The sequence below is a fragment of the Ahaetulla prasina genome, chromosome 1, assembly GCF_028640845.1.
Source record: "Ahaetulla prasina isolate Xishuangbanna chromosome 1, ASM2864084v1, whole genome shotgun sequence".
Classification (NCBI taxonomy): Eukaryota; Metazoa; Chordata; class Lepidosauria; order Squamata; family Colubridae; genus Ahaetulla; species Ahaetulla prasina.
In genome coordinates, this window is record NC_080539.1 from 37,948,459 (window position 1) to 37,971,595 (window position 23,137).

General features: G+C 42.5%; 1 protein-coding gene and 1 long non-coding RNA gene across 2 annotated transcripts; both read left to right on the forward strand.

Moving 5' to 3' along the window:
* The first annotated feature begins 1,456 nt into the window (after window positions 1-1,456).
* On the forward strand, window positions 1,457-6,382 carry LOC131188516 (uncharacterized). The gene is made up of 3 exons (XR_009152795.1): window positions 1,457-1,743; window positions 2,138-2,249; window positions 5,978-6,382. It is a non-coding gene; the product is annotated as an uncharacterized LOC131188516 (long non-coding RNA).
* Window positions 6,383-12,819: 6,437 nt separating this feature from the next.
* Window positions 12,820-22,881, forward strand: LOC131188971 (uncharacterized protein K02A2.6-like; the record flags this gene model as incomplete). Its single annotated transcript, XM_058164690.1, has 2 exons — window positions 12,820-12,892; window positions 21,071-22,881. Coding segments are annotated over exons 1-2 (1,884 nt in total), but the record flags the coding sequence as incomplete, so codon positions are not given.
* Window positions 22,882-23,137: the final 256 nt, after the last annotated feature.

Sequence of the window (23,137 nt, forward strand, 5' to 3'; positions counted from 1 at the left end):
TCAACTGCCCCATCTTGCTGGCCTTTAGTCATATCTTCCCACTTCCCTACTCTCATGCCAGAAGTAAATACTCAAACTGACCTATGCACATCCCACATATCCCCCACATTCAGTGGTGGGATTCAAATAATTTAACAACTGATTCTCTGCCTTAATGACTGGTTGGGTGGGCGTGGCCATGGTGGGTGTGGCCAGGGAGTGTGACACACAGCACTTGGCCTCCTGCACCCTCCTGGGAGCAAAAACGGGCCATGGGGGGATGCACAGACTTCCGTGCCCTGTTTTGGGCCTAAGAGGCTTCCCTGAAGCCTCCTGGGAGTGAAAATGGGGTGGGGGGGCAGCGTCCCCATTTTGCGCCTAGGAGGCCTCCCTGACGACACACCCCCACAGCCCATTTTGGTCCGAGGAGGCCTCCCTGTACTTACTTGGGAGCCAAAATTGGGCGTGTGGGAACTCCTGGAAGGGGAGGGGTGGGAAGGAGTGGAGCCAGCCAAGAATTTAACTATCGGTTCTCCCAAACCGGCCCAAACCAACTGAATTCCACCACTGCCCACATTCACCCTCAGGCCCAACATTCCCACCCAGTTCTTATTCTTGGGAGAGAAAAGCCCCTCCTATCACATCAAGGTTGCCTTACTTGTATTTATAATGTGTGGGATTTGAATTTTGTAGGGTGATCTCTTGATTTACACATGGAGGGGCAGATCTTCTGAGACTGGAGAACAATAAAGAAAATGTTACTAGAGCCAGAATTACCATTATTCCAAGAGATTGTAGGATCATAGGCATATAATGTGTCTACTATGGTACATCTGGAGTCATGAACTCAAAATCTCCTGAATGTAGAGGTTCTGAACTGAGGATCCCCTTTGGGGAAAATGACTCACCCAATGGCAGTTTTAAATGGTTACAACCTTTTCTGTTTTCAAAATCCTTTCTCCATTTTTATGGTGAATGTAATTGCAACCTCAACCACTTTGCCATAAAAATATAAATGACTGGGGGAAATGTTAAATAATTTTGAGGTGCTTTCTTAAGATGGTGGTATTAGCTGTAGTTTTGGTTGCAGTGTCCTGCCTGAAAAAACAGGAGAACTCCAGAAGGTTTGAGGGATTGTGCATAGAAAAAAAATATTCCCTGTATGTGCTGTATGTGCTCAGAACTACACCATTTTTCCGTGTGTGTGTGTGTGTGTGTGTGTTTTAGGGAAGGAGGTTATTGAACCCCAGCCATGAGACATAAAATAGCAGATGGTACACATTTTGAAATGCCCCTTAGGCAACAGAGAAAGGGTAAAATGCTGTTGATCTCAAAATGGGATCGGTGAGCCAGAACACACAGGCCAATGAAAAGAAGACACAAATTAAAAAAAAGAAAATCAGATGGCAAAGTGATTTAAAAGTGAGGGCATTGTTCATATATACTCTTCCTACCACCAATCATTTTGGAGGGAGAATGGGGATGCCTCCACTTTGCAAAATGCCCCACTGAGAGAAGAGAAGAATCATATACAGGGATGAGTTGACAGCTCTTCAGGGTAGAGGCTGGATTCCTTTGTACAGCTGCATCCCCGCTAATGATAAATGAGTAATGTTTGATAGCTGACTCCTTTGCCTGACAGCTACAGTTGTGGCCAGAGGGCCAGGACAGCCTTTAGACTTCTGTTCAAAATGAGTTAAACATATTAGGTATTATGAAGGCACAGAAGCCCTCCGAGAAGGAGTGCGGAAATGAGTTATCAAGGTATGCTCCTGGGTACAGAACTTGCAAAGCAGATGTCATTCTAATAATGTGTGATATAGAACATGTCTACTTTAAACCCTGCTGGATGAAATATGAAGCCCTGTCGGTGATATTTAATACCATTTTATGAGGTGCCATCTTATGAAGACAATGCCCGCCTTATGTGGAATGCTCAAGGTGTTTTGCCAAAGGCACTGGGAGGTATCTGAACTAAGTAGAATTTTTATTATTTTATAAGCCTTTACTTTGTAATATTTCTGTGTCGACATTATTGTGGCACTTGCTATGCTAACCCTTTGTCTAGCACATAGTTTAGGGAAAGACTGACAGATTGTCTAAGCTGTTTCTGGACAAAAAAAGGCTACTTCCTATCTCAAAACATTCTTTTTTTCAGGTGCTGGTGAGGAATAAAAGCAACCAATCAACCAAGAGAAATCTTCCTTTGAAAGAGACATAAACAAGAAGTAAAGGAAGAGAAAGAGATAACAAGCAAGTATCTGAGAAAAGTGCGTTGTGATAGTTTTCTGCCTGCTAATCATAAAAAACGTGAAAGATGCTTTAAAAACGGGCATTTATAGAGTCCCTAATCAGACTGCTTTGGAACCTGGGATAATTAGGGCCTTCCCTAAGCCCTTATGATGCTCCCCCTAACCAGTGACCAGTTTTTTTCAGATTCAGACTCTGTAACTTCAAGAAAGGGCTAGTGACACTTGCAGGGCCTTTAGAGGCCTCTGGCTGCCTGAGGCGAAAGGCAAGGCAATGATACCCATATACAGAAGTATTTTGAGGGATGACTTTGCATACAGCTATTGTTGGTTGGGGGTTTGAGGGAATTGGTAAATAAAGAAATTTTTAGCTGTAAGTGATGAGCAATGTATTCATCTAGAATGAGAGTGCACAATATGATTTCAGATATGATACCAAAAATGGGGGCATAAACATAGCATTTAGTTGCAACTCTGTAAAGTACACATGTCTTTTCTCAGCCTTAATTTACAATTATATATAGACATTTATCTGAACATATACAAGTTCTATTTCTATGGCCATTTATTTTCCCAGAATATATTAGAAGTTTACATTGTTTTCTAAATCATAATCCCTTGTCTGATTTCTTCTGCATAGGATATTGCATGGCATTGAAGCCAGGTTTAGACTAGAGATATGCTGAACCATATCTTCATATAGAGCAAATTTCATTTCTGAAGGAGTCCTTGCTGAACTGCTTTCTAAAGGGCCCTCCCCACTGTGAGTGAAAGTTGTAGCAGTAATACTAAGCTGTTGTATTGCACTGGGTCATCTTTGGGTAGCCGAATCTGGGGTGCTGCATTTTAACTTTCAATAATATATCCACATTTTGCTCCTAAACACACTATCTTGGGAGCATTGTGACAAATTCAAATAGGTATTAGGTGTGATCTGGAAAATATTTAAAAGGAATTGTAGGTGAGAATATTATATTTAGCCTAATCTAGTCTGATGTCTAGTTGATGGTCTCTAAAAACTCAGCACATTCAAGATCCTTTGATCTTGGGGGGGAGAATCCTCCCTGAAACAGCCCCTACTGCTCATTACATTGTATTAGTCTGTGAATTCCTGCAACAGCAATGCCCCTGTTGACAGGAAGACAAAATTTCTTCATAGGTACCTTACTGTGGGCTAATCCCTGCTGAGCAATATATAGTCAACAAGGGTTTGATCCTCTGAGATCTGTTTGCAAGATTAGAGCTTGGCAAATCTCTTGAGAAAAGTTCTTGCTCTTATTCGACATGGTTGATTTTTACGTACCTACTGTTTCCGTCAAGGTTGCTAGTGAGAAAGTCTTTACCAGAGTAGTCCCCCATGATTACTTCTTGGGAATCCCTTCTCTCTGGAGCATAAAACTATTCCACTGAATTACCCCCTTGCTTAACCTTTCAGTGACCGCTACAATAGAATCTCCAGCTTGGCAAATACCTAGAAGAAACCCTGAATAAACTGCATTTAACCCTAATTCTCTGGAGAAGGAAGAATCTAATATAACAGGCCAACATGTCTAACTTGGATCAAGAGAAGGAAATGGGAATTACACCAGTTTGGCTCCTGCTGAAGTTAGCAAATATACAGTTTATTCATCACAAATATTAGCTTCACTGAAATTCAGATAGTTCAAAATACTGTTGCAGTCAAGGTTTTGGACATCTTTGCTAAATATAAAATTAAAATGCTGCATCTTAGAAGGGTAAGTCTTCAATTTAAAAACCCCAATTCTGTAACTATGAATATATAGCAAATATATATTGTTTCATGTATTAGATATGGACCTTTATGCATATATTGATGTTTAACATCTTATTGCATGATTTCTATACATAAAAATAGAATTCTGTATTCTTCTCCCCTTCAACTTTCTAGTCATAGGAAGATATGGAACAACTGAGGATTCTGAAAAAAAAAGTGAATTTAACTCATCTGCCTTCCTGGCATTAGAGATTCTAATAGATATTTACTCTTCATGTTCAAAAAGTCATATGGGTTAAAATCTTCCTTTTTAAAAAATAAAAATAAAAGACAGCCAAGATTCTCAAGGAATTCACTACCATACCCTGAACTTTTCTTAATTCCAATAAACATGAAACTCTGAGATAATGGGCACTGTAATGAAATTTTGTTTTGCACTTTGAAATTTTAAATACTATCAATACTACTATTTAATTTTTATAGAGAACTTAACTGGAAACTACTGCCTGGCTGAACTGCTGTTATGAGTACACTGTATGAACTAATGGCACCTGTTACTTCAAGATGGAATAAAGGTCCAGTCCTTTCTCTTCTCATCTTGAACAGCCTATGAAAATAGTTCACTTGCACTTGATATGAGGGAGTTTAATTATGCTAATTTTGGGTCCAATGCCTTATCTAAATCTGTTTTGGGGTTTTAGTTCCCTACCTATTTCTTTCTTTAAATATCTATATCTGATAGATGGGGAATTATCCATGTATAAAATTCTCTTTCAGTCAACAGATCACCCTTCATTAGATTGAGCCAAGTAGCTCTCTAGTTGGCATTATATTAAAAACAAGATGTGTGCATTGTTTTTCCAATAGCTGTATCTCCTCCATTGAGAATAGATATTAAAAAACATTTTCCTTTTGGCCTTCTTCTTCATTTAAGCGTGAATTTGTTATATTAGGTACAGCTGCAATTAGATGAGAACAAATTACTTGAACTCAAGCCATCTATTTTTCATTATTGTTATAATACTCTCGATATAAACCACATGCTATGTACTGGAACTTTTGGAAAAAAGAACATATTCCATGGCTTCTGAAAGTCACATCATTGCTTAATTGATGATATTTCAGGTTATCTACACCTATTGTCAGGAACAGGCAGAGACAAATCTGTAAAATTTAATTTAGTTCAGTTTCTCATTGAGGTTTTATTTAGCCTTTGTTCATAAATTGCATTACAATTTATAAACATTATTAGTATTTTACTGTGAATGTTTGCTCAGGAAGACCAAATTAAGACCAATAAAATGTGAAACAAATAAACTTGCTATCAAATGTAACTTGCCATGGCTATAAATTTTGGCAAGGTAAACTAGAAAGAATGACAAGAGTTGTGTTGGGTAATCCATGGATATTCTGTCTTGCAGCTTCCAGTTGGGACTGCTTCAGAAAGCAGACTCTTGGTAATTAGATCTTCTACCCACTTTGCCTCTAAAGATTACAAAAAAATCTTTCTTAGATGTTAGTAAAGATACTATTTTGCAGTGTATGATAGAAGAGTCACTGCAGTACCAATCTCTACTGAACAGAGACCACGTTATATCTAATCATTCTATGTGTTTATGGCTATGTTTTGCCTATTTATATCCTTTTTTTGTGTGCCAATTTTTTCATGTGCCCATGTCTATGTTTATACTGTTACTTGTTTCAATAATAATAATAATAATAATAATAATAATAATAATAATAATAATAATAATAATAATAATAATAATAATTATTCACCAATACATCATGCAGTCCTAAATGCTTGGGAAGTGTTCGACTGGTGTTCGACTAGTGATCTGTGTTATGAAATCCAGCATAGTTATCTCGTTTGCTGTGTATACTGTCTAATAATAACAACAACAACAATAACAATAACAATAACAATAACAACAACAACAACAATAATAATAATAATAATAATAATAATAATAATAATAATAATAATAATAATAATTCCTTCTTTCTTCTGAAGGAAAGAACATGAAACATCCATTGGTTTTGCATTATGAAAACATCAGCTGACTTCAGACAAACATCCCCTCCTATCAGTTTCTGTTACTTTCTATTGGAGAACTGATGAGAGTCCTGACCAACTTCCAGATTTTTTTTAATACACCTGGTTTTAAGGAACAACAACAACAAAAAGTAAAGCTATCTGAAATATCTCTAAGACTTGGTATATTTTGTCGTCACTACCCCGCTGAGTTTGATAGGTGAATAAACCTAAGCATGTATATAAGTATGAGAACTTCCATGAACTTCTGCCAAAAGTTAATGTAAATGTTTCTGAAAATGAGAAACATCTTAATAAGCACCAGAGGAAGTCCCCCACTTCTCTCAACATTTCAGTAATGTCAAGAAAGGATATAAGTATGATTATCAGAACATTGCCCGATTGGTTATATAAATACTATATATCCATATATGTACCATGTATAAAATGTCCAATTATTAAAGTAAGTTTCATCTCATATCCTGCTTCCCAAAAATGATCATTTTGTTTTTTTCTTTATTTTAGAGAGAAAACTTAGGATCATCCAGCTGATGTTTATGAATTAAGTCAAGCTTAAAACACATCTATTCATCTGTGCAGGACTGGATTAGATTTTAAATTTTATATTGGTTTTAATGGGTTTTATTATTTATATTGTTTTTAAAAATTGGGCCATATAGAATAAGCTTTTTAACTGTTATTTTACTTTGTATTTATATGTACATTTTTATTTGCCTGTGAACCGCCCTGAGTCCCTAGGGAGATAGGGCGGTATATAAATACGATAAATAAATAAATAAATAAATGCTGAGCAAAAACAGCAGGAAAAGCAAAATAGAATCATTGCAACCTCTTATTGGTCTTGCTTCTGCTTTTTATTCAAGCTAACAATTGAAAAATACTACTACAGAATGAAGCATGCAATACTGTCCATTAGTAACATACAGTTATTCTTCACAGCAGCTTCAGAATAGTAATGATTTCTCTGAGCCATGACAATTGGATATGCCTGCAGCAGAACTTTGGAGGTCCACATCCAACATAATATCTCTCCCTCCCTCCCTCCATCCCTCCCTCCCTCATACACACACACACACACACACGCACACATGCACACACACACACACACACACACACACACACACACACACACAGTTTGGGGGACCTTTGTAATGAGATTAAATCAGTGCATTCAGGAACAATAATTACATATTAATCAGTGATTGGTACTATCAACCTCGAGCAGCATTTCTCAACCTTCACAATTTTGAGTGGACTTCTATTTCCACACTACTTTCAGTCTGAAATTCTGGGCATTGAAGTCCACACATAATAAAGCTGCCAAGCTTCAGAGACACTGACCTAAAGGCTCAAGACCTTAACAATTGCTTAAAGAGTTGCATGAGAGCCAACAAAAGCAGAATGAGTCTGTCTGTTTATTTCTCTACCAATTACCTCACTGATTTATAATATAAATCCAGTGATTTTGTCTATATGGGTAATTCATATGAAAAGATTTCTTTCTGGGTGCATATTATTTTTTAAAATATATCCTGATGTTTATTAAAAAGCTTAAAACACTGAGCATTTTCTACCTGCTCTTCTCCTTCCCTTCCTTTCTAAATCTTCATTCTACACTCTTCTCTTTTCACTCTGTTTTTGTCTGTAGAAGCCATATGAGGGAAATACACAGAAATAAGAGATTAAAAATGTAAATTTTATAAACCGAAAATCAAAGGTCCTAAATCCTTAGCATGGGAAAAGCCAACAAAAAGCATACGAACATTAAAACCCCTACATAAATAGAACTTCAAGGCTGAGCATGTTAAATAATTCAGCGGTTAAGTCATAAGTGTTCTTAAACTTAAGTATAAAAATGCCCTTGACAATATTTCACAGCTGTGCATTTCTTTAAAATATTTAGCATTCTCATTAAAGAGAATGACTTTATTTTATATATTAGTTACACTCCTGCTTGCTAATATGAAGGAATTGAATAGTGAAAGAGCATTCTTATGCATATAAGCAAAAGACATTTACATATAAAGTTAGAAGATGATTCCCTCCTCTACATCCTCGGTGTCCACGAGGGGCATTTAAACAAATTTATTCCTTAATGTGGGATATTAATATTTCCTACCTCAACATGTCATTTGCTAATGCCATCCTGAAGACAGGTTCATTCAGAAGTGACATCCACGCTCTCATCTCCAAAAGACTTAATGAACCTTACATTTTTTGGAATGCTGAACAGTGAAAAAGGCCTATTACATATTCATGGCTGGGACAGAAGACTTCTTTAACTCCGAAGCTTCCTGCTCTGGTTCGCTGTAAAACATTGTCAAAAGTCACCAGAGACATTCACTGAAAACTGCAACTCTTGATAGCAAGATGTTCTCGGAAAGTTTCAAGTACAGGAGCCTGTAGTCTATGAGACCAGTGGGAATAGTTCTGACAGACAAATGGAGGGATAATACATTTCTTGACATAATGGGATGAAAAAGTTGATGCCAGAAAAAGGAATGAATTAAAGTTATGCCTTCAAGAAAATCTTAAAGTTTTCTGGGCTGTCAGAATGTTATACACATACTTTGCATGTGCATAAAAAGAGGCCTTCTCTTCCTCTCCCAGTCTACCCTCACCACAAATAATTTGCTATCTGGTGCAAGACGCAGCACTTTGCTTAACTTACAATGACATTGGTACTAAATCTTACATTTATATAAATATGCTTAAAGAAGAATCTGGAGGGCTTAATGTAGTTTCAGATCCAGGAATCTGATTTGAAGGAATCTGATTTGGGTTCATTGCAAAGTCCTTGAAGTCCCCAAATAAACAGCACCAGTAAACATACCATTTATGATCCTTGATGGAAACAAAAAAAATTGGGGAAGATTGGAAAGTCCATGCTGTCTTTTTCCTGTATATCACATATTGTCTGCAAATTACCCATCATCTGCCACATTGCTGATCTGAGTTAACAGGTTTACAGGAGTTAACCTTCCCACATGACTTGCCTGAAAGTAGATATTAAATATTCAAATCATTTTAAACCCCAAATCCTGGACTTTATGGTCCTCTAGACTTTCTAGTCTTTTCTTTAAGTAAGAATATTCATTGCTGCAGTTGTGAAACATATCACTAACATCTCTCCTGTGACATTTCCCTGTTTGATACTTTATCATTGTTTCTACCTTCTGGACATGTTAAAATAGTTGATCTCCAATTTCCACCTTATAGAGTTTGCCTAAGCTTACTAAAAATTTTACATTTCTTCATAATGGGATGATAAGAATTTAAAATTAAAACAACAAAATGGGCTGAATTTGTTCATTCTATCAGATGATTTGGGTAGTTTAGAGCTTTAGAGTCTGGGATTGAAATCCTGTGGTGCTGAATCAGTGTTGCGGAGAAAATTAATGGTGCTGAATCAGTGTTGCCATATCCCTTTCACATTATTAAACATCAAAAATGGGATAAAAGCAAGCAAAAGAAAGGAGAGAGAGAGAGAGAAAGAAAGGGTGGGAGGGAGAGAAACAGAGAGAGATGAACAATAAACAAGAATTTGTAATATCTCTATGAAAGGCATAGAACCCTCCAGAGCCAATAGAAACAATACTGTGAATAGTTAGCCTGAATAGTTACGAAGGGAGTAGCCTTTGATTACTCTAGCTTTAAGACTTATATACACATAACGTCAGAAAAATAGAGATGGAAAATATGACACCAGGTAACCGCATCTCTGTTCTGCACCATAGAGGAAACAATTTGGTAGATGGGAAGATGTATCCAACACAGGGGTGCTGCATTGGTTTTAAATAGTATAGTTCAAGGTGCTAGTTTTGACTTTTAAAGCTTCTTATGGCTTTGCTCTCATTTATCCTCAAAGCTGTCTCTTTCGAATAGAAGAGCCCTCTGTTCATCCAGGGTTGATATACTCAAGGTAATCTCCATATATAAGATTAGTAGGCAAGGGCTAGGAGTCTTTTACTATTGCTGCTCCCCTCCTTTGAAATTCAGATGGTGCCCTTGCCATTTGCCTTTAGGAAGGCTGTCAAAACAGAATTATTTCACAGAGTCTTTGAATGTAAGAGCTGTTGCCAGCAATTACAGCTGCCAGGTTGGGTTTTCTTTGGTATTATTGTGCTTTTTTTTTTTTTTTGCTTTATGTATTCTTTTAAACTACTCCAAATGCAAGAAACAGACTCTGCAAACTCCCACTAGTCATCTTTAAGGCCCATTAAAGCCATCAACTCTCCAAAAGGCAGGAGGGAAATGGGAACTGATTCCAGAGCAGCATTTTTCAAAGTTGACAGCTTTAAGGTGTGTAGAGTTCAGTTCCCAGAATTTTTTCAGCCAGCAAGTTCAAAAAACACTGCTCTAGAATCATGGGGCTGAGTTCTCAAAGGTTTACAATCTGGATCAGGGGTCTCCAACCTTGGCAACTTTAAGACTCGTGGACTTCAACTCCCAGAATTCCTCTGCCAGTTTTCTTGCTGAGAAATTCTGGGAGTTGAAGTCCACAAGTCTTAAAGTTGACAAGGTTGGAGACCCCTGATCTGGAGGACAAAACTTTGGAATAGGGAATGAAAAGCCCTGCCTGCAGTGGTATAAGGAGCAAAAAGGATTGTTGGGACAAGTTAGGATAGACAGATAATGAGAGTGTTGTGAGTGGAGAGCTTGAAATATGAATTAAAGCTAGCAGTTTTAATTGGGCTCTGGATTGAACAAGGAGCCAACAAAGAGCTCTGTAATGTGATAAAATAGTATGGAAGAATCCGAATAGCAGAGTTTTGGACTAAAATCAGGGGATGAAGGAAGGACTCAGGAATACCTGCAAGGGTCTGTTGCAGTAATTAACGTATGAGACAACCAAAGTATGAACAAATCAAGCTGCAGTTTCTCAGAAACCCCCAGATCATACAAATACTTATTGAATAAAAATTAGCAGGCTGTGTCATAAGAGCAATAAATAGTAACAGAGTCAGCTAAAACTGTGGACAAAGGAAATTATGCCAACCTGGAAGTCCTGGAGACTAGTAACTGAAGAATAAAATAAAGGATAGAAAGAGAATCTGGTCCAAATGCAGCAGATTCTGACTTACTCATATTGAACTGAGATGATAAGACATTCAAGAAGAAATGCTAATAAGATTTTAAGGTTGATCATGAATCGTCATCAACAAGGGTCAGAAAAGATTGATAGTTCTAAGCAGATTTCCGTAACCCCCTTTGTCCTCTTAATGAAGGTAAACACACTCAGAAATCTGTTTAGTGGAAAAACAAGTTGCTTAGACTGCAAGATTTCATTGCAAAATATCTTAAATATTTTACCTAACAATTGTGACTCCACTTGATTGGTTCTAGTACTTTCAATTAAATAGGGTGGCATCAAAAATTTCAGAAACAAGAGGGAATATGAGAAATTTTACTGAATCTTATGACACATAATGCTGAACACTTTGTTGAGCTTAATTTATAATCTGAACTGTCAAAGACTATACAATCAAATGGATGCAAAACTTGAAAAAGGTAACAGAGATACAATAATAGGAATTTCAATAGAAGAATATTAATTTTGCTCAGAATATTATACAAAACCTAGAGAAAATTTGTATGCTTTACCACTGATATATCAAATCACTCTTGATTGCTAAATGAAGAAGTATTTTTCTAAAACATGCTGGAACTGGAATGAACAACTCCATTTTTCAATATGCGGAGACAATGCTATAAAGTTTAACACTTCTGGAAAACAGTTCTTAGTAAAATAGAGAAATCTTGAAAGTTGTAATCCTACTGAAAGCTGAGATATTATTATTGAATTTCACTCACATATCCTTTAGAAATATAGTAGTCTTCGACTTATGACTGAATTGAGCCCCAACTTTCTGTTGCTAAGTGAAACATTTGTTAAGTGAATTTTGCTCCATTTTACAACCTTTCTTGCCACAGTTATTAAGTAAATAACTGCAGTTGTTAAGTTAGTTACACAGTTGTTAAATCTGGCTTCCCCATTGAGTTTACTTGTCAGAAGGTTTCAAAAGGTGATCACATGAACTGGAACATTGCAGCCATCGTATGTATGAGACAGTTGCCAAGTATCTGAATTTTGATCATGTGACCATGGGGATACTGCAATAGTTGTGTGAAAAATTGACATAAGTCACTTTTTTCAGTGCTGTTGTAACTTTGAATGGTCATTAAATGAATTGTTATAAGTCAAGGATTACTTGTATACTGAACTAGCTTTGTATATGTTAATAGCTGCAAGGATATCATATATTTTCCACTGGAAAGGATATTTGATTCTTTCATTGGAAGAAAACTTAACTACTATAAATTGTGGGAGTGTAGTTCAATATCTAGAATAAATTCATATTTAAAATATGAATATGTTGTAAGATAAAATTCTATTTGGAAACCATTCTTACACTACAACCTTATACATGGATTTCTAGCAACCCAAAATTTAGGTTGTTTTATACAAAGAGTCTACATTTTTATTTTTATGGAAAGTTAGAATTGATTTAATGCATTGAAGTTATAGCTTTAGTTAGTATTTATAGTGTGTTACTATGTATAAATACTGTATGTGATGTTAGAATTAAACAAAGACAGAAGAAGCCTCTTGGTCTCCCTAATGAGTAATTACAGTTCCTGTCACAATGTCCTTTGTTTCTGGAAAGAAAGGCATGCTAGTTGAAAGTTTAAATATATATATAAAAAAGAAATGAATACTTCAATAGTTTCATTAAGTTAAGTAGAATAGATAGCAATAAATTGACTAATTTTGGGGGAAAGGGTAATCATTTCTCAAAATGCAGAAGAAAGCTATCTCCATTGTCATAAAAGAGAATTTTGGTGGAATATTAGAGACTAGAAAAAAATTCTGTGAGTTAAAAGATTCCGGTTCAGTTTTTTCCTCCATGTCTTCTTGTTATGGATCCTTAACTCTCTTAACTCTTTAACCTTAACTTTTAACTCTTTGTTTCAGCTAGGAGTAACAAAGAACCCTAAACAACTTTTGTGGGATGAATTGAGGGATAAAAGGGAAATATAAAAGAATACATGGCTATGCTGAATACAGAACAATGGTGAGAAATCTTTGGATTGGGGTTGGGTTTTTTTTTTTTTTAGAAATTAAGCATCAAATGCATTCAACACAGCATTTGGAGACAAAGCTCCAATTTCAGGAGTTCTTGTGCCTTATTGGACCCAGATGTCATAAACAGTGGATAAAGGTGACTGATTGTGAGTCTCATAATTTGTGGTGATTAGATTGAGTGGAAGGATTAAAAAAATTTTTTTTGCAGACCCAATTAAATATAAGGCAATGAATCTTTCCTCTTTTTGATCAATTAAATAGGATTTTGCTCTCAAAAATAATATTAGGAGCAGCTGGGGTGGGAGAAGACTGGACAAAGACCTGACCTTTTGAAAGAAATTATTTGAAAAGCTCAGTCTATCGAACCTTATGCTATATGCTATTCAGATGCAATCCTGCTTAGCTTCATGCATATTTTAAAATAACTGTAAATGTTGCAACCTGAGATAAATTTGGTTTGCTTATTTAAAGTTTCTGGAATCCTAATGTGGTACCTATTGGCTCGTGAACACATTTTCTGATGCCCACCTCACTCTGGCATATATCAAGACTCTAATATACGTGGAGGGATTAATCGCTTCCCTATGTTGTCTATTCCTTTCTCAGCCTAGCACCTCATGCCATTTCAGCAACAGTACCCTACTAACTACGCTTTTCAAAAGAGAAACAAACATAGGGCAGGCAACCAACAATGGTTGGTGTGTATTTAGAAATGTACCATTTAGAACAACAGAGTCACATGGATGACAGGAATGGGAAAATGATCCTTATCCCTTTCCCTATTCCTCTCATGTCTTAAGCAATTGAACTATTACAATATATGGTGCATGAGACTGCATTTGCAACCTGCTACTGATCTAGACTGTAGCAGCACCGGCAGGTATACCTTGCGATATATTCATGTAACACCAAGTCTTTGTGATCTTCATGAGATCTCTATATGTTTCCAGGTACAATTCAATATGTTGGCTATAACCTACAAAGCCTTCATGCTTTATATGAGCGAGGATACTTGAGGGACTGCCTGTCTCCAATGATTTCTGCCCACCCTACTAGATTTGGAAGAGTGGGCCTGCTCCAGATTCCTTCTGTGAAACAATACCATCTTACATGGCCTGTCCTGTAAATCAGCTTTTTCCCTAATATTTGGATGGCCCTGAAGCAACTGGCATTTCGGAAAAGTTTAAAATCTTGGTCTTCACTAAGGTTTTAGGGCTAGGATATTAATGGAGCTTGGTCTGTGTTTGGTTTGGCTTCATTGAGGAATTATTTCCTGGTGTTATTATTATTTTTTTATTGTTTACTCTCTAATATATTTTAAAGCTTGTTCTCCACCTGGAGTTGATTGCAAGATGGGCAGCCATATAAATTTGCGTTATAAATAAATAAGCCACTGCATTTAGTGTCTGTAATGTATCTTTAAGAGTTTTGGAGGGAAATTAGAGCGGGAAATAGCACGTTGCTGATTGGCTGAAGCCTCCGACTGAACTGTATATAAAGAGGGGTTTTTCCGTTGTTGGTTGCTGGGTTCACTATAAACTAAAGAGCTGTTGTTACTCATCTGGTCTCCTGCCTCGTTATTGCCCGAATCTAACACTGGCGACGAAGGTGGGATCTCGAGGCAAAAGAGCGCCAGGAAAGAGCTGAGCTAACCAGGAATACATGAACCCAGCAAAATAAGGGCGGATAGCAGCGATGTCCAGCTACACACCGCCAGCGCCATTCGACCCAGCTAACGAAAAATGGGGGTCATACATGGCTCGTTTCGAGTGCTTCCTCGAAGCGAACGAACTCCAGGGAGTCTCCGACAACAGGAAGAGAGCGTACTTCCTAAGCCACTGCGGTTCGGAAGTTTTCGACACCGCAGAGTCGCTTTCGGAGCCAACGCCGGTACAGTCGGTACCGTGGCAAACCCTGCAGACCGCCCTTCGGGCTCACTACGCACCGACGCCCTCAAAATTCGTTCAAAGGTTTGAATTACGGCAACGGATGCAACGAGAGGGCGAATCGATTCGTGTGTACATGGCAGCGCTGAGAAAAGCCGCTAACCATTGCGAATATCGAGACTTGGAAGACGCATTACTCGACCAACTCATTTGCGGGGTCAGAGACATCCGATTGCGACGGCGGCTGCTGTCCAGAAGCAACCTAACACTGGCAGTCACCTTGGACGAGGCCAGGGCTCATGAGATGTCCACCCAAGAGGCAGAAACCCTGCAAACGCCGATCGCGCCAGGGACTGGGGTGAAAACAACCCCGGTCCACAATGAGGAAGTCCAGGCCGACGAGGAAGAGGAAGAAGTCTTCCACACCGGGAGGCCAGAGAAAGAAGACCGGGGCGACTGCGCGAGTTGCGGGGGACAACACCAACGACAATACTGCAAGTTTAAGGATGCGACTTGTCAGCGGTGCGAAAGGAAGGGGCACATAGCACAGGCCTGTCGAGCGCCCCAACCTTCCCGCCAAAAATTCAAACCGACCAATCAGAGCGCGGGAACGCGGCGGCCCGTGATTGGTCGATTCAAAAAAGGCGCGAAGCTTAATCAGACTGCCGTGAGAGTGGGTCAAGCAGCCACGCGCCTTGAAAAAAAGATTTTTACTAAAACACACATTGAAGGGGTGCCGTGCCGAATGGAAGTGGACACTGGTTCATCGATCACGATCATGTCCTGAGACACTCTCGTGAAAGACTTGCCCGCCATCGCGAAGCGCAAGCTGCAACCACAGAAACTAAGGGTACAAGATTACCAAGGAAATCGCATCCCGTCCGAGGTAACGTCTGTCCAAGTCAAGTATGGACAGCACAAGAAGACCCTGCCCATCACCGTGGTCGACGGAACATTGCCGAGCTTGTTGGGACTGGACTGGTTCCGGCATTGGGCATGGGAGTGACCGGAGTCTTCGAAGCAGCGTCGACCTAAAGGCGAACTAATGAAGGAGTTCAGTGGCGTCTTCAAAGACTGTTTGGGCAAGTACGAGGGGACCCCGATCTCCTTTAACCTTGACCCACAGGTTGCCCCTATCCGGTTAAAGGCTAGGAGGGTTCCGTTCGCCCTAAAGCCCAAAATTGACCGGGAGCTGGACAAACTAGTAAGCCAGGGAATACTAGTGCCAGTTGACCATGCAAAGTGGGAGACACCCATAGTCACCCCAATCAAACCGGACGGGTCGGTCCGGATTTGTGCTGACTACAAGGCAACGCTTAATAAAGCGTTGCAGAAGAGTGCCTACCCCGTCCCAGTAGTACAACACTTACTGCACTCTTTGGGGCAAGGCCAGGTTTTCGCCAAGCTAGACTTGGCCCAAGCCTATCAGCAGTTACCCGTAGATAGCAGCACGGCCGAAGCACAAACAATCGTAACGCACAGGGGTGCTTTTAAATGCACCCGGTTACAGTTTGGGGTTAGTGTGGCTCCAGGGTTATTTCAGAACCTAATGGAGCGGCTATTGCAGGGACTCCCCGGGGTGGTACCGTACTTTGATGACTTACTGGTATCCGCCGAAAATCTAGAAGACTTAGGGGTACGGCTGAGAAAAGTTTTGAGCATTTTCCGGTCCGCCGGTCTCAAAGTCAAACTGAATAAATGCCAGATCGGGGTAGGATCCGTGGAATTCCTGGGCTATCGGATAGACAGGGAAGGAATCCACGCCACTGAGAGCAAGGTTAGGGCAATCAGGAAGGCCCCAGCTCCCCAAAACAAAACGGAGTTACAGGCATTCTTAGGTCTGGTCAACTTTTACGCGGTATTTTTGAAAAATAAGGCGACCATAGCCGAACCGCTACATAAATTACTAACAAAGACAGCTGTGTGGTCTTGGGGAAAGGCGGAAGCTAGGGCATTCGAAGCAGTAAAAAACCTTCTGTCTAGCGATAGCCTACTGATTCAATACAATGGCACGCTGCCATTGGTGTTAGTTTGTGATGCATCTCCCTACGGGGTGGGGGCTGTGCTCAGCCACAGGTTACCAAATGGCACAGAAGCCCCTATAGCATTTTACTCCCGAACAATGTCATCGGCTGAAAGAAACTATAGCCAGCTAGATAGAGAAGCCTTGGCCATAGTCTCCGGGGTAAAGAAGTTCCATGAATATGTATTTGGTCGTGACTTCGAAATCGTCACAGATCATAGACCCCTACTAGGTCTGCTGGCAGGCGACTGCCCAACGCCCGTGGCACTTTCGCCTAGACTGACCCGATGGACTATCTTCCTGGCTGCGTATTCTTACAAATTACTGCATCGGCCAGGAAAGGAGTTAGGGCATGCGGACGCTTTGTGCAGATGCCCATTACCAGAGACTATCGAAGACCCCACTCCGGGCACACCCGTCCTGCTAATTGACTCTTTGGACTCTGGTCCAGTCACTTCCAAGGAGGTGGCTCGGGCTTCTTACAAGGACATTACAATAAGAACTGTAATTGGTTGGGTGCAAAGAGGATGGCCCGCTGCGCCGGGCGAGCGGTTTAAGGAATATGTAAAGAAACGCGGGGAGTTGTCGGCTCAAGGAGGGTGTCTGCTCTGGGGGGATAGAGTGGTGATCCCGGAGAAATTGCGGAAAAAAGTTTTGGAACTCCTGCACGAGGGCCACCCTGGGATCGTGAGAATGAAGGGTTTAGCAAGGAGCTATGTGTGGTGGCCCTTGATGGACACGGAGATTAGTGACAGGGTAGGAAAATGCCAAGCCTGCCAGGAGTCCAGACCACTACCACCAACGGCCCCAACTCGAGAGTGGGAGAAACCCCAGGGCCCATGGTCTAGGATCCACATCGATTTTGCCGGCCCCTTCCATGGGCAAACATTCCTAGTGGTAGTCGATGCCTATTCCAAATGGCTGGAAATCATTCTTATGAGATCCATGACAGCCGAGGCCGTAATCTCAGTCCTTCGGCGCCTATTTGTAACCCACGGGTTACCCGACACCCTAGTTTCCGACAACGGTCCGCAATTCACAGCGACCCTATTTGAGGGGTACTTGGCGGAAGAGGGCATCCGGCATGTCCTCTCGGCGCCTTTCCACCCTGCGACGAACGGCCTTGCAGAACGTTTCGTTCGGAGCGCAAAGGAAGCATTGTCCAGAATCAGGCCAGGCGATTGGCAATTAAAAATTGACACCTTCCTAGCAGTACAACACAGAACCCCCTGTGTAGCAACTGGCCGCAGCCCAGCAGAGCTACCGATGGGGAGGAAGCTTAGGTGCCCATTAGACCGGTTAAACCCAAACTACACCCCAGACGGGTACAAAGGGACACACGGTAAAACAAGAGAAATGACAGTGGGAAGTCCAGTATGGGCACACAATTACGGAGAAGGCCCAAATTGGGTAAAGGGGACAATCCTTGAAACAACCGGGCCCAAATCGTATCTGATAGAGATAGAGGATGGCCGGGTTTGGAAGTGCCACATAGACCAATTAAGGAAAAGAACAACCAAAAATCCAGAAACAGACGAAACAGGCCCTGACTATCCAATGTTTGAATCCACAGCTAACTCAAACCCGGGGCAAACGCGGGACTTATCTGAGTTCGATGAGGTCCAGCGACACCAACTGGTCCCTCCTGAAGAAAGCAGGGACAACTCTGCAAATAATCCAGGGCCGGATGGCCTAGAGGAGGAGCTGAGAGGAACAAACAGTCCCTCCGGCCAGCTCGACTCACTCCCAGAGAATGAATTGCGCAGGTCCGAAAGAGTTAGGAGACGCCCAGTCTACTTGCGTGACTACGTAGAGAAATAAGATGCTAATTTGATGTAAATAGAGGTAAAATGTTTTCTGGGAGGGAAGGAGTGTAATGTATCTTTAAGAGTTTTGGAGGGAAATTAGAGCGGGAAATAGCACGTTGCTGATTGGCTGAAGCCTCCGACTGAACTGTATATAAAGAGGGGTTTTTCCGTTGTTGGTTGCTGGGTTCACTATAAACTAAAGAGCTGTTGTTACTCATCTGGTCTCCTGCCTCGTTATTGCCCGAATCTAACACTGGCGACGAAGGTGGGATCTCGAGGCAAAAGAGCGCCAGGAAAGAGCTGAGCTAACCAGGAATACACGAACCCAGCAAAATAAGGGCGGATAGCAGCGATGTCCAGCTACACACCGCCAGCGCCATTCGACCCAGCTAAAGAAAAATGGGGGTCATACATGGCTCGTTTCGAGTGCTTCCTCGAAGCGAACGAACTCCAGGGAGTCTCCGACAACAGGAAGAGAGCGTACTTCCTAAGCCACTGCGGTTCGGAAGTTTTCGACACCGCAGAGTCGCTTTCGGAGCCAACGCCGGTACAGTCGGTACCGTGGCAAACCCTGCAGACCGCCCTTCGGGCTCACTACGCACCGACGCCCTCAAAATTCGTTCAAAGGTTTGAATTACGGCAACGGATGCAACGAGAGGGCGAATCGATTCGTGTGTACATGGCAGCGCTGAGAAAAGCCGCTAACCATTGCGAATATCGAGACTTGGAAGACGCATTACTCGACCAACTCATTTGCGGGGTCAGAGACATCCGATTGCGACGGTGGCTGCTGTCCAGAAGCAACCTAACACTGGCAGTCACCTTGGACAAGGCCAGGGCTCATGAGATGTCCACCCAAGAGGCAGAAACCCTGCAAACGCCGATCGCGCCAGGGACTGGGGTGAAAACAACCCCGGTCCACAATGAGGAAGTCCAGGCCGACGAGGAAGAGGAAGAAGTCTTCCACACCGGGAGGCCAGAGAAAGAAGACCGGGGCGACTGCGCGAGTTGCGGGGGACAACACCAACGACAATACTGCAAGTTTAAGGATGCGACTTGTCAGCGGTGCGAAAGGAAGGGGCACATAGCACAGGCCTGTCGAGCGCCCCAACCTTCCCGCCAAAAATTCAAACCGACCAATCAGAGCGCGGGAACGGCGAAGCGGCCCGTGATTGGTCGATTCAAAAAAGGCGCGAAGCTTAATCAGACTGCCGTGAGAGTGGGTCAAGCAGCCACGCGCCTTGTAAAAAAGATTTTTACTAAAACACACATTGAAGGGGTGCTGTGCCGAATGGAAGTGGACACTGGTTCATCGATCACGATCATGTCCTGAGACACTCTCGTGAAAGACTTGCCCGCCATCGCGAAGCGCAAGCTGCAACCACAGAAACTAAGGGTACAAGATTACCAAGGAAATCGCATCCCCGTCCGAGGGGTAACGTCTGTCCAAGTCAAGTATGGACAGCACAAGAAGACCCTGCCCATCACCGTGGTCGACGGAACCTTGCCGAGCTTGTTGGGACTGGACTGGTTCCGGGCATTGGGCATGGGAGTGACCGGAGTCTTCCGAAACGACGTCGACCTAAAAGACGAACTAATGAAGGAGTTCGGTGACGTCTTCAAAGACTGTTTGGGCAAGTACGAGGGGACCCCGATCTCCTTTAACCTTGACCCACAGGTTGCCCCTATCCGGTTAAAGGCTAGGAGGGTTCCGTTCGCCCTAAAGCCCAAAATTGACCGGGAGCTGGACAAACTAGTAAGCCAGGGAATACTAGTGCCAGTTGACCATGCGAAGTGGGAGACACCCATAGTCACCCCAATCAAACCGGACGGGTCGGTCCGGATTTGTGCTGACTACAAGGCAACGCTTAATAAAGCGTTGCAGAAGAGTGCCTACCCCGTCCCAGTAGTACAACACTTACTGCACTCTTTGGGGCAAGGCCAGGTTAGACTTGGCCCAAGCCTATCAGCAGTTACCCGTAGATAGCAGCACGGCGGAAGCACAAACAATCGTAACGCACAGGGGTGCTTTTAAATGCACCCGGTTACAGTTTGGGGTTAGTGTGGCTCCAGGGTTATTTCAGAACCTAATGGAGCGGCTATTGCAGGGACTCCCCGGGGTGGTACCGTACTTTGATGACGTACTGGTATCCGCCGAAAATCTAGAAGACTTAGGGGTACGGCTGAGAAAAGTTTTGAGCATTTTCCGGTCCGCCGGTCTCAAAGTCAAACTGAATAAATGCCAGATCGGGGTAGGATCCGTGGAATTCCTGGGCTATCGGATAGACAGGGAAGGAATCCACCCCACTGAGAGCAAGGTTAGGGCAATCAGGAAGGCCCCAGCTCCCCAAAACAAAACGGAGTTACAGGCATTCTTAGGTCTGGTCAACTTTTACGCGGTATTTTTGAAAAATAAGGCGACCATAGCCGAACCGCTACACAAATTACTAACAAAGACAGCTGTGTGGTCTTGGGGAAAGGCGGAAGCTAGGGCATTCGAAGCAGTAAAAAACCTTCTGTCTAGCGATAGCCTACTGATTCAATACAATGGCACGCTGCCATTGGTGTTAGTTTGTGATGCATCTCCCTACGGGGTGGGGGCTGTGCTCAGCCACAGGTTACCAAATGGCACAGAAGCCCCTATAGCATTTTACTCCCGAACAATGTCATCGGCTGAAAGAAACTATAGCCAGCTAGATAGAGAAGCCTTGGCCATAGTCTCCGGGGTAAAGAAGTTCCATGAATATGTATTTGGTCGTGACTTCGAAATCGTCACAGACCATAGACCCCTACTAGGTCTGCTGGCAGGCGACCGCCCAACGCCCGTGGCACTTTCGCCTAGACTGACCCGATGGACTATCTTTCTGGCTGCGTATTCTTACAAATTACTGCATCGGCCAGGAAAGGAGTTAGGGCATGCGGACGCTTTGAGCAGATGCCCATTACCAGAGACTATCGAAGACCCCACTCCGGGCACACCCGTCCTGCTAATTGACTCTTTGGACTCTGGTCCAGTCACTTCCAAGGAGGTGGCTCGGGCTTCTTACAAGGACATTACAATAAGAACTGTAATTGGTTGGGTGCAAAGAGGATGGCCCGCTGCGCCGGGCGAGCGGTTTAAGGAATATGTAAAGAAACGCGGGGAGTTGTCGGCTCAAGGAGGGTGTTTGCTCTGGGGGGATAGAGTGGTGATCCCGGAGAAATTGCGGAAAAAAGTTTTGGAACTCCTGCACGAGGGCCACCCTGGGATCGTGAGAATGAAGGGTTTAGCAAGGAGCTATGTGTGGTGGCCCTTGATGGACACGGAGATTAGTGACAGGGTAGGAAAATGCCAAGCCTGCCAGGAGTCCAGACCACTACCACCAACGGCCCCAACTCGAGAGTGGGAGAAACCCCAGGGCCCATGGTCTAGGATCCACATCGATTTTGCCGGCCCCTTCCACGGGCAAACATTCCTAGTGGTAGTCGATGCCTATTCCAAATGGCTGGAAATCATTCTTATGAGATCCATGACAGCCGAGGCCGTAATCTCAGTCCTTCGGCGCCTATTTGTAACCCACGGGTTACCCGACACCCTAGTTTCCGACAACGGTCCGCAATTCACAGCGACCCTATTTGAGGGGTACTTGGCGGAAGAGGGCATCCGGCATGTCCTCTCGGCGCCTTTCCACCCTGCGACGAACGGCCTTGCAGAACGTTTCGTTCGGAGCGCAAAGGAAGCATTGTCCAGAATCAGGCCAGGCGATTGGCAATTAAAAATTGACACCTTCCTAGCAGTACAACACAGAACCCCCTGTGTAGCAACTGGCCGCAGCCCAGCAGAGCTACTGATGGGGAGGAAGCTTAGGTGCCCGTTAGACCGGTTAAACCCAAACTACACCCCAGACGGGTACAAAGGGACAAACGGTAAAACAAGAGAAATGACAGTGGGAAGTCCAGTATGGGCACACAATTACGGAGAAGGCCCAAATTGGGTAAAGGGGACAATCCTTGAAACAACCGGGCCCAAATCGTATCTGGTAGAGATAGAGGATGGCCGGGTTTGGAAGTGCCACATAGACCAATTAAGGAAAAGAACAACCAAAAATCCAGAAACAGACGAAACAGGCCCTGACTATCCAATGTTTGAATCCACAGCTAACTCAAACCCGGGGCAAACGCGGGACTTATCTGAGTTCGATGAGGTCCAGCGACACCAACCGGTCCCTCCTGAAGAAAGCAGGGACGACTCTGCAAATAATCCAGGGCCGGATGGCCTAGAGGAGGAGCTGAGAGGAACAAACAGTCCCTCCGGCCAGCTCGACTCACTCCCAG